The sequence below is a fragment of the Schistocerca nitens genome, chromosome 1 (assembly GCF_023898315.1).
Source record: "Schistocerca nitens isolate TAMUIC-IGC-003100 chromosome 1, iqSchNite1.1, whole genome shotgun sequence".
Lineage (NCBI taxonomy): Eukaryota > Metazoa > Arthropoda > Insecta > Orthoptera > Acrididae > Schistocerca > Schistocerca nitens.
The window spans coordinates 963,994,318-964,006,920 of NC_064614.1; the positions used below are offsets into that span (position 1 = coordinate 963,994,318).

The following is a 12,603-nucleotide window of genomic DNA, read 5'->3' on the forward strand; positions in this document are numbered from 1 at the left end:
AGCGCTCCAAGCGGCAGGTAAGGTGAACGTCAGACGCGTCGTAAGCATGTTTGTTTGAATCCATTTCCTACGTAATTTCCGAATTATTTGAGTTAGTTTCTTGCCTCCAAGAGTTTGTGTAGTATCAGAAGGCATATATGTTTCTAAAAATGATTCTAAAATAAGCGCAAGTGTGGACAAAAACCATGAATAGAGTGGCAAGCTACAATACATTCGTGAAGAAACACTTGTGACATTGGACAGAATTGCAGCTTACCACGTTGATATCAAAAGAATATAAACACACAGATTCACATGTAAGAAGCACAGACATGTACCTCTACATGCAAAAGCGATGGACAGCTCGTTTATCGTTCTGTAGGCCTACTATTGTCGCCTGTTGCCACAAGTACGACCTTCATCTTTATATTGTTCTAAGTGGGACAAGCAACTAACAAATAGTGGGAGAAATATGTTGAAAACATTATAATGAGCTGATTACATTACATTTCACGAAAAACCAAATATTTGAATAATTTTCATACAATCTGTCTGTAGGCACTTTCCTTGTCCCATAATAGTTTCGCTCGAAGTCTAGCGATCTGCACATTCTGACACTTCACACGCTTTTGTAAGACACGAACAGCTGCACTTAATCTACCCAGTTCATCGTCAAAGTAGGTCTGTGTTGACTATTCTCACGAATCTGGCACTAATACATGGCGAGTTGAACTGGCTGCTTCTGTGTCATAGGACAGTTTTATAGCTCTAGATTGACTGTCAAATCTTTGTGGCAGTTTCCTCTTCATCGTCAGTTGAGGTGGCTTATTTGGAATGTCAAACAGTGTGGGTACTGCATTCCACACGAGTTTGTTATTGTCTGCGTTCATGAACTGGTTTTGTTCGAAATGTAGCGAACAAAACCTAGTATTATTATACAGGTAAACCGGGTCTTTCTTCATAAGGTCTTCTCGTCTGCTATTAACTAGCCATTTTTTGCTCCTAAAACGAAACATTCATCATTTATACACATACATTTGCAAGTGAATCCTGACGATACAGTTTAGTAACATGATGGTATATACCTCTCAGGATCCTTAGGAAACCTAAAAAAAGACAGCTGCCGTGTCTTCTGCCTATTGCTGCTGCAATTTATTGCGCTACAAACGCTCCCGATGGTAAAAACCATTGTATAAATCAAAATAAACAATCACTATTCGCTTTGACGATCGCGCCGAACTCACAGTTCAACCTACCGGCCGCTTGGAGCGCTGCTGGCGCTGAAGGCAACAAAATCGAGGCGAAGTGTCGCGACTGTTATGTTAGACTGTGGTTAGACTGTGAAATATACTGCGCAAGCATCGATTGTTACAAGATCTTTGGTACAACCACAAATTATATTAACTTTGATTTACTGTTGACATAATTTGACGTTTTGGTATGCACAGTGGTATAACACATTGAAAATTTGTGTTTGTTGTTTGTAGGGATATAGTTACAACAGTCGTGATGGGAGCATTTACAAGTAGACAACATGCAGGCGTTGAAGAAGTTGATATTGTATCGAATCACGCATATAAATACCCACCTAGATCAGGTGAAGTGAAAAATTACTTATCGTGGTGAATGTGTACGAAACATCCACAAATAATCTGTTTGCGCTAACTTGTTGTCATGTTCATGTGCAGTAGCAGGAGTTATTGTTAAAAGCAGCTGTTAAGGTTTGAATCGCAAGTAGACAAATTATAGTGTAGACATGTTACGCTGTAGATTCAGAATGTGCATATACTACGTTGATGATTACTACCAGAGTCCCGAAAACTTCGAATAATGTTACCCTTATTGCCTTATATTTGGATGTATGGTCACGTTGCAGTTATCTCCAACTTTCCACTGTTTCAAGTAATTCTTTTCGATGCCGTATCGTTGACAGTACCATGTACTCCCTTATGCATCTTTCCCAGTATGGTGACGTTAAATTTGAATTCCTGTAGAGTTTGTCACGTGAACTTTGTTACTTGCACTTTGGCTTCAATTCAATGATTTGTTTTCAGCTAGGTGAATTTTTCTGCAAAAGAAACGATTTTCTCTGGTATGCCACCATTGTTTTATTAGAGTTCCACAAGAGGAACTGGCACGTTGTGCACTATTTCCGTCGGCATATTTTCATAACTGTTTTATTCTAAACTACACTTAATAAACTAATTTGAAACAGGATTCGTAAAACCATGACCAATAAAATCCTGAGTATTTTAGTTCATAAAGTTGTTATTTGCCTTCTCCACACTTTCCTTATTTATACAGTGGTAAATTAATATGACGCAATCGTTTTCACAGTGGGCTAATCCTTGAAATTATTCTGAAGGTGTTAACGAATTGAAACACTGTAGTGTTGTATTATGTTCAAAGTTAAATGAATTTGTTAGTTTATGAAGATATTCAAACGTACAATGTAAATACTTTGACTTCATTGTGGTTGAATCAAGAAGATAACAGATCCTTGCCCATTACAGAATCCATCGGTTGACATGAGTCCTTGAACAGCCACCTTGTTACACAAAATCCGTTGCAATAAGTTGTTGTTATGCTCACTGGGTATGGAGCCCAGTCAACACAGAATATAGAAGTACTCAGGAGGGAGTAAGGGAGAAATAAACAACAACAGTGACAATTTTCTCATTAGAAATATATTTGATCTAGATAACTAATGGGACACCCAGGAGCATTTAGGAGTTTCTGACAGACACACACTTTACAAATATATCTCCTCAGCCTCAAAATAATCAAATTAATAAAAAAAAGTCTATTAAAATCAAATTACATACCTACCATCCATGAAAAAACAGTATTCATAAATAAACCAAATATTCCGTCAGTACTTCCTCCGAAACAAGCACTTGTACTTATCCCCCCCCCCTCCCCCCCCCCAAAAAAAATGAAAATCTTCTTCTCCAGTAAAAAGCAATAACCAGAAAATATGTAAAAAACATAAAACTTCCTACTTCATAACTTTCCAACCAATAAATAACTGAATGATCAGTCACTTCCTTTGTAGTGGACACAAAACTACACAGATGAGAAGAAACAAAAACAATAAGTCAGATTGACAATAATGGGGGTTACCTTCCCAGATTTATGCAATCCAGTTCCCTGCCTACCATCAATCACCATGGTTTGTCCCTCTGATAGTGCAATACAAAACTGTCACTGATACAGGAAGGACCCACTATAGTAATTTCCATAGGATCTCTACATTTTTGACATTTAGCACATCCCACAAGTACAGCATACTTCTGAAGGGAAGTTATGATGCTACGCATATCACACATCTGCTCTATATCGAACAAGGTGGAGTGGTGGTTAGCAAATGACTTGAATTTGGGAGAACAGTGGTTCAAATCCCGTCTGGCCATCCAGTTTTAGGTTTTCCCTGATTTCCCTAAATTGCTCCAGGAAGATGCTGGGATGGTTCCTTTGAGAAAGGCACTGGGAATTTCCCTTCCCATCCTTTTGTAATCTGAGCTTGTGCTCCTTCTAAAATGACAGCATTCCTGATGGGACGTTAAACTCTGATCACCCTTCCTTCTCCCCCATCAACATATGGCTGTTAAATTTCACTGCTGGATCCACCACACAACCAGCACTCACAATAATGTTTTACAAATAACAACAGGGTCATGATTCTTCTGAAAAGCTTGGAATTCTTAGAGAATTAAATTTTATCTGGACAAATCATGGAAATGTTAGGGAATTTCAGGAATTTGATAAAATCACAGGGAATTCTGCATTTTTAATCTAGCATTGAAATTGGATTGTATTGAGTTTTATAAATCATCAGTTGTAAAAATATTTATTATCTTGAAGTGTGTTAATTATATGAACATAATTCCACATAAATTGTCAGTGTTTAAAAACTGCAGTCAAACTACTGCTTGTGGCTGGTATGTAGCTCAGCTGAGAGAAAAGAAAGGTCATCATTGTGGTATGATTCCCACCCCCTCCCAGCTCACCATTAATTAATCAGGATCTTCTTGACACAAGCTTCCTACTCTCAAGTGGTTTTCTTAGGGATATTCTCTCTCTCTCTCTCTCTCTCTCTCTCTCTCTCTCCCTCTCCCCGCCCCCCTCTCTCTCCCCCCCTCCCTCTCCCTCCATCCCTCCCCCCCCCCCCCCCCCCCCCGCTTCAGGTTTGAGTAGCCATCCTGAATAACTTCACTGACATCCAAATTTATCACGAGAGTACCACTTCAAGCCATGCACCCATGTCGAACCATCTTCTTCTCACATAGAAACTTACAAATACTGTCCATATATGATGTCATTGGCAACAGTATCGTTGTCATGGGCCAAAGCTGACTATCAATTTTGAAAGCTTCAAGTGACTCCTTGTTATTGTTGTTGAGCCATGTGTTGTCTTACTCTGCCATTAGCTATCAGTTTATCAGAAAAAGCTTTAATCGAGCATAGCAGATTTCTGGTTATGTTATTATTACACTTCAGTGTCTTGATGTCTCCTTGGTACAGAAGCTTTGAAACGCTGTCACCGATGTGGTGTACATTTGCAAAGTATTTTTCTTTGCCTTTGCCACTTTTCGGTCAACAGAAGCGTCCGATCCCACGCGTCGGCTTTGACCCGTGACGTAAGGGTGTTGTCGTGTGTGACGTCATGACGGCGCTGAGTTTGGTTTGAGTGTGGCTGTCTCCAGTTCTGTTTTATCTTATTTTATTTACTTTTCTGATCTGTTCGTTCTACCTCGTGAGATTTTTTTTTTTTTAATTTAAAAACACTTATTACTTATTTTAATTATCTGTTTCCTCCAATTTCTGTTTTAGTTTATTATATTTATCTTTCTGATCTGTTCGTTCTATCCCATGAGATTTTTTTTTTAAACACAAAAAACACTAATCAGCTACTGAAGCATCTTTATCTTCTATGGGTTGCAGGGGTTACGACCCCTGGGGAGGTGGGTGGGTCAAAGCAGACGGGTGGGATCGGACGCTTCCGTATTTCCTCACTTTTTATGCAAGTCCCATGTTGTTACCAAATGACTCCATTGCTCTGAAGCTTGACATAGCTTTTGTAATCCAGGTGGCAGACTAATAAATATGAAAGTCATAGAAATAACCGTATTAAAAAGAAAAAAGTTAAGACAAAAACAAGGCATCCCTCTCAAGCACTTATTTGAGTTTAACTTTATAGAAAATGTGCAATGGAGATGGCTACACTTCTAGAACTTGTTTTCCCTGCACTGTTCAAACAGTGATATAAGTGTCAGTTCATGCTAGAATTGTGAAGTATGTTCATTGTTAGACATGAGATTTCGTTAAGCTAAACAACTTTTCTGCTGAAATTGCCATGTGAGTTTGTGTACTTCAGTTAAAGTAGCTTTGTGAATGGACATTCCAGTGGGTGATAGAAGCCAGAAATCAGTCAAACATAGCTCTTTTTCAGTTTCTACATGCTTGTTTTGTTCTTACATGCCGAGACTTTATAATTGAGTTGACTTCTACAAGGTAGAGGGAAAGAGCATGACACAAGATGATTTATATCGATTGCATGAACATGTGGCATGCTGTGTACTAGCTAGCAACTCTATTGCCTACCACTAATTTGTGTCAGTCATGAAGCTATTACATTGTAGGTAGAGGCTTCTACGTATAAAGCATTGAACTTGTGTTTGGGATAAGTATCTGTTTGCATTTCTGGTTAAGATTTCCATGATTTTTGTAAATCAGTGAAGGTGAAAGCTGGCATAGTTCCTTTGGCAAGACTGCTTTACTATCTTTGTCCATCTAAGGAAGTGTTCCATTTGTAAAATTGATGGGCCGTAAACTCCGACACACCTTCCTTCCTTACTCTGCCAAAACTAACATATATTGCAATAGCTATGTGAAACTTAACTAGCCCATTTCACTCTGAATGCCCAGAAGGCTATGGCTGATGAGAGTCAGGTAGACACAACAGACATTATGTACGGAACTTTGTCGTTTAGTGTACAAGAACAAGTGCACTTTCCTTGCACATACTTACAACTGTGTTTCTGCTGGAAAGCGAAGTATGAATTTATCATTGCACATATACTACAGTGGGCATTGACACATCAGCAGTCATTTTAACAATATCACAAACTGTTACAGTTACTAACAGAAAAATGCCTTAATCCTCTGTCATCAGACAAGACTTTTTGTGTGAGTGCTTATAAAAAGGAAATAAAATCAAACAAATGAGCTGATTGAGAATAAGAGGCTACTCATGTTACATGCCTTAATTTTACTTCTCCATTATTACCCTCAAATGTTTAAGGAGACATCACAGTAAATTCGTAAACAGTCCTGTAGTTTGTTCTTGCCCTAAACTTTCCAACCTAACAGTTTGTTTGTATGTAATGTGTTTATTCTCACTGGAAAGTTGACTTCATATATTGTTTTCAGAATTAGTTGTTTCTAATGAGCAATGTTTTGTAGGTAATTATTTTGGCAGTCACTTCATAATGGGTGGAGAAAGATTTGACACTCCTCAGCCAGAAGCTTATCTGTTTGGAGAAAATGCGGATTTGAATTTCCTTGGCAGCAAACCAACACCTGTAAGTAGGCCACTGTGTTTGGCAATCTCATACTTTTGTCAACTATTACTTTTTGCATGAGTGCTTATAACAAAGAAATAAAATGAAATAAATGATTTATTTGCTAAAATAGCCTGAAAAAATTGTTTTTAATGGTATTGATAACAATACTTGTTCTATTCTTGTTTGGGCAACATCATATGTGTTGTAGTATTAATTGCACTGTAGTATATTGCCCATTAACAGAAATATTTGCTTTGTAGTTTCCATATCCACCTCCACAAGCCAATGAACCAACAAAAACTCTGAAGTGCTTGGTGAACATCCGCAAAGAATCTCTTCGATTTGTACGTTCTCCAGAAAGTATTGGTAAATGTGGGGATGTAGATATTGAAGCAGCAAAATCATCCCTTTTCAACATAGAATTTACTTTTGATTGTGATACAAGGTGTGCCATAACTATCTACTACTTCTGTACAGAAGAAGTAACACCAAATGGCATAGTGTGAGTACTTTGAGTATTTTGTCTTTCGTAATTAGGTACCCCTAACATTTATGTATGGCACATGCCAACAGAATTTTGTAATACATACTCATATTTTTCTGTACCAGCATTCCGTAATGAAAAAAAATTACTAACAAAACAGCTAGATCTAAATGTGCATAAAATTTATTTTATCACTGTACTGTCATATCAACATTGTTTATTGGTCAACATAAGTTGTTGTCAAGAAACAGTAAGGTGAAAATGTGAAAGAAAACAAACAATATTCAACAATAGCATTGAACACACATTGTAAGAAGTGAAAAGCACTATCAGAATCAGGTTATACCATAAATTGGCATACAAACAGATGGTCAGTAGAACACCATAGTGAATGACTGATGAATTAAACTAGCACACAAACAACATTTGGTTGGCCTTTTTACTATTTCAGGTGATCACGTGAGTGATCACATACTAGGGACAAAATGTGGCTGCTTTGGTATCAGCTGCAGAATGAAGGCAACCCCTACACAGCACCAGACGTGCCTTGTTGAGATGAGATGTACTCTTTTATATTGTTGGTGGCTTTTATCACATGCTGCCCCATGCCTCCCTCCTCCAGAAAAGTTGAATCAGCATGAGTGGTGATAGTCGGGAAGTGATCACGGTGCCACAGAGGTGCCCAAGTTGTTGCTGGGATATTGATCACAAAATGAGGAGATTTTTAAAATGGTCTGTTTTGGTGTCTGTGCACATGATTACATTGTTGCTGGGACGAGATCACAGCTTAGAGCCAATAGCTGCAAGAGCTGTATCTTCTACAGCAGAGGGTGAAGGCTGTTGCATTTCTCTTTACAGTGCACATTTGATTTGTGCTCTGGTGTTGATGAGACCTGGGTAAAAAAAGCTTTTCTTAATGAACATTGTTTCATCAATGAAGAAGAGTCTCTTGTTGAGGGAGAAAAATTCAGTTATTTTTTCCCCTTGGCAGTTAAATAGCAACCAAGATAAAAAAAATAAAATAAAGAGGTACTATGTAGTTCCTTGTAAATATTGTTTGACATGTTGGTATGTATATATTTTTCGTCCAAATAAATGTTGATGTTTTGAAATATTTGGACAGCATTTTTCATAGTCTTTCATTTCTCATTATAACCCTATGACTGACAGTGTCTGAAATTGAAATTGGGCCAAATGTCGAGAATGGCTAAAGAAATCTGATGAGGCCAGATCAAATGATCTGGAGCCATCAACATTGGATCACCGTGTGGATGCAGAGAAGACAAACAATGAGGAAAAGGACAATTGGAGATGGCACTGCAGATAAAAAAACTCTAACAAGTAATCTAGAGAAAGAGAGAGAGAGAGAGAGAGAGAGAGAGACAACATGATACATAGTGAAAAATAAGACCAACAACCAATGGTGCATTGTGACAGTGAGGCAGTAGCAAAGCGAGTATACCACTGAGTTCCTTACGTGCTGCACAATGGAACTTCTAAGGCAGCCGCGAGCTCCAGGTGGCTGGCAGAATGGCGTGTGACACTTCAGCTGCGTATGCTAGCACTCACAGATGTAACATCTCCACTAAGCACCATAGGTTCAATTCCATGCTGCCTGGTGAGGTTTGAAAGTCTCGGGTTAGCATATTAGATCCCTCCCCCTTGAAATGAACATGTAAGGCCAGAACATCCTGGATGATCTTTTGGAAGGTGAACTAGTGTGTACTTGGTGCCTTGGCACATAAACCTACTTGCTGGGTTGGTGTTCCAGCACTTACTCCCAGCAGCTGGTGTTAGAGACTGGAAACACCTGGCATCGTGCTGGGACACAACAATGTGGGCATCATCGGCTGTAGCTTATGAGAACACAGAAACCTCTGTGCCTATGTCCAATGAAACTGCCTCTGGTTTCCTTGGGTGCAGGTTGTATCTGGGAGTTTGTGGGACTGGCAGTGATAGGCTTTCTACTTCAAGGTGTACCACTGGTGCCACTGCAGTTGTAGGCACAGACACGGTTTGTACATGATGCTCCAAACCCTTTGGTGTGTCGACTCAACGTGAAGAGCTGCTTGTGAGTATTTATCACCATTGCTGGTGCCCCTATGTCCTTTGCTCTGTACAAATGTGCCTGACTGCTGTTTCTAGTGGTATCGGTCCAAGTGCCGAATTGGGCTTGCCTGGAGCTGTGGGGCCAGGAGATGAATTAGCATTTGCAGTTGTCTCCCGTAGAAGAGCTCCATCAAGCTATAATCCTTGATAGGGGTGGTCCTGTAGGTGTTCAGGAACAGTGTGAGTGTGGCTGTTGCAATGGTGGCTCCCACTGCATTCAAAGTTTGCTGTTCAAACATTTCACTATCCACTGCACAGCACCATTGGAGAATGGGTGAAATGGTGTTCTATGAAGGTGTTTTATATCATTTGATGTGCAGAATTATGTGAAAGCTTTTGCCATGAATGGGGGCCTATTGTCCGATATTGTATTTAGGGAAGCCCTTTGATGGCTAGAATCTGGACTAGGGTATATATTGTGGCTTTTGTTGTGGAGGGCATTGTGCTTACCACATTTGAATATTTAGAATAGATGGCGATGACTATTAGCCACATAGAGCCCAGAAGTGTACAGTGCTTCCATAAATGATAACAGGATTTTGGAAATATCTAATTTTTATTATTTTTTTCTTAACATATTTCAAAAAAATTGTGAATATCAGTGTTACAATTTTAAGGCCCTTAATACTGTATGCTTGAATTTAGGGTTACCAAAGGGGAGGTCATTTCTGGAACCAGTCCATGCCAAATGAGTATAGCAAAGCATATCTAATGCAAACTAGACAGACATGATCAACTGTCTTGATGAGGCATTATTTGTGTCAACTGTTATTTCAAACATATTTTGTTCTCTTCACAATAAAATTTTATCGGTGACCTACATTGATTTTGCTTCCGTGCATAATTTGGCCGTTACATTTGCAGTTGCTCTTATCATCATGATATCAGCTTGCATGTAAAATTTTGTTTCTGTTCATGAGAATAATGATTTTACCAACACGTGTGAACTTCTGTATTGCCTTAAACTGATACTGGCTGAGATGGCACAGTGCTTACAACACTGTACCTGCATTTGAGCGAAGTGGGGACCATCTAGTTATAGGTTTCCTGTTGTTTCCCTAAGTCACATAAAGGTAATGCTGGGGTGGATCCTTTCGAAAGAACATAATCAGTCTCCTTCCGCATTCTTATCCAATCTTAACTTTTCGCCTGCCTCTAATAAATCAATCGTTGAAGGCACTTTAATACCTGGTCTTCCTTCCTACTTAAAGATAGTCACCCCTGCATTTTATACAAATGCTCTAGAATGGTCTTATCACAATGACTCGCTCCTAGCACATGTTTTCAGAGTTTGTAGATGTATGTTTAAGAGTATATAAACATAACTGTGGGGTGATACTGATTTGTCGTAACTTTCAGCTATTGCACCTGAAACATATTTATCACGTGTCAAACACTTGCAAAGGAGCATGCTTACTGGGAAGCAGTTCTTCATACCAATATAGAATGACAAGTTTGTTTGAATTATAATATTGGACCATGTTAAATGAAATTAAATGTTTAAATTTTTTTAAAAAATGTAATTCATTTGTAGATAGTACACTGTTATTTTTACATTTTGTGTCAGCTCAGTATGTTTGGAAGAGCTATGATTTTTCATACTTATTGAAGTGAAAAAAAATTAGTAAACATAAATGTCTGATATTATTTTTCCAGTTTTCATCCTCGGAACCCAGGAATGAATTCAGAAACATTTCATTACAAACGTGGAAGCAACCAATTGTTCAGCCAAGCAACTCATGTATTTGACCCCAGCTGTTATTCGGATGAAGAACTTACATACAACACTGACAAAGAAATTATTCCAATTGCAATTCATTGTGTCGCAGAAGATGGGAGTGATGGTAATTACATAATACTTAACAAAATGTTATTTTAATATTGTAGGGAAGTTGACGTAGAAATGAAATACTTTAGGACTAAAGGCGACCACTCACTGAAAAGCAGAAGCATCAAATTGTTGACAGGCACATGAAAAAGATAGAAAACATGCTAGCTTTTGGAGTTATCCTTTGACTGGCTGGAGCAAAGCAGACACACATACGCATGCATGCGCACACACACAGATATGCTTCTACATGCTGCCAGCTAAATTAATGGTGCCAATGCTACTTTGTAGCAGGTGGACTGGTTGTGGTGAGAGTAGAGTAGAGTTGGGGGGGGGGGTGGTTATAGGGACAGGGAAATGGGAGGCAGACAGATGGACTGGGGTTGGACGGCTATTGGCTCGAAGGGAGACATCCAGGAGGATTGCGGGAGGGAGGGGAATAGATATATGGGCTGGCATAATCTTAGCAGCCAGTAGTAAGTGGCACATGCTGAAGGCAGTGTGGGGATATGAATTGGGAGGGGGTGACCGGACAGAGGAAGGGGAAACTGTAGGGTGGAGGGTGTGGAGACAGCGGGTTACCCAAGATCGATGCCAGTACGATTATGGGAGTGGAGGATGTCTGCACAGTTTAGAGAGGCTAGTTGCGGAGGGGATCTAGATGGCTTGGGTTGTGAAGCAGCCATTGAAACTGAGCATTTTGTGCCACAACATGGTCAGCTTTATTCTTGGGAAAAAAAATTGTTGTTTTATTAGTGTGAAACTGTCATTATTGGTTTTAGTAGTGTTACAGATGTATTTACTCAGTGGCATTTGTTGTTGTACTTGTTCCTAGATATGATAAGCAGACATCCATTTTGACACACTCCTCTTTCTAAGACAACATTTTGTGTGTAGCATTTCTTGTTTGTAGTTATTATGTCATCTAATTAACAACAATGGGCTTTCCTTCTGGTTTAGAAACATACAGGCTCATAAATTTATGTATTATCAATGTGGAAAGGAACTAAAAACTGTGCAGTACATGGGAATGAAAGCAGTGCTTTATATGAGTGGAGAAATTTTCTATTTCATCCCCTTATAAATTTCAATACAGGAATGAAATACAAGAAGATCAATAACTATGTAATTGGGCCTGGTACAGCTATCCCTCAACTCTAAGCCTGGTTTGAGTACTGCAATAAACTGCTATTCTTTGTATGGCAAAAAAAGATCTCAGGTAATAGTTCAAAGTGGCCTTAGTTTCACATGCCTTCCGCAACTAATCACACATCATGATTTTGTTTACTTTTCTATGACAACATCACAGTTACAGATGACTATGGCTTTTAAGCAGTCTTTTTAAGCAGTCTTTTGCACCTCATACTTGAAAGCTGATACTCTAATTTCAGAGATCTTGTTTCACCAAATGGAGTATAGCCATGGTCCTATTGTAGGCAGTATGCCCTTGCCTTCTGAACTTTGAACTGACTTACCAGTTAGTTATAGAGAACTTCCAATTTAATGTAAATAATAGTGCAAGTTGAAATTTACCAGAAGTGAAGGAAGCAATTATTGACAGAAAAAATTGTAGGACCAACTGTGGATTGAAACCTGGACTTCAGGATTCATAGTCTGGCAGTTATCCATTATTGTTT

General features: G+C 38.8%; 1 protein-coding gene across 4 annotated transcripts in view; it reads left to right on the forward strand.

Moving 5' to 3' along the window:
• The first annotated feature begins 1,375 nt into the window (after positions 1 to 1,375).
• LOC126194876 (probable E3 ubiquitin-protein ligase MGRN1) overlaps positions 1,376 to 12,603 on the forward strand; it is a 175,199-nt gene continuing 163,971 nt past the window's right edge. For all 4 annotated transcript variants that reach the window (XR_007538523.1, XM_049933227.1, XM_049933234.1 and 1 more), the window contains exons 1-4: positions 1,376 to 1,576; positions 6,445 to 6,563; positions 6,806 to 7,047; positions 10,795 to 10,982. Coding sequence is in view for 3 of the 4 variants with exons in the window: in XM_049933227.1 (XP_049789184.1) it covers positions 1,489 to 1,576; positions 6,445 to 6,563; positions 6,806 to 7,047; positions 10,795 to 10,982 (637 nt within the window). In the remaining variant the exon portion in view is untranslated. The remainder of the gene's footprint in view (positions 1,577 to 6,444; positions 6,564 to 6,805; positions 7,048 to 10,794; positions 10,983 to 12,603) is intronic.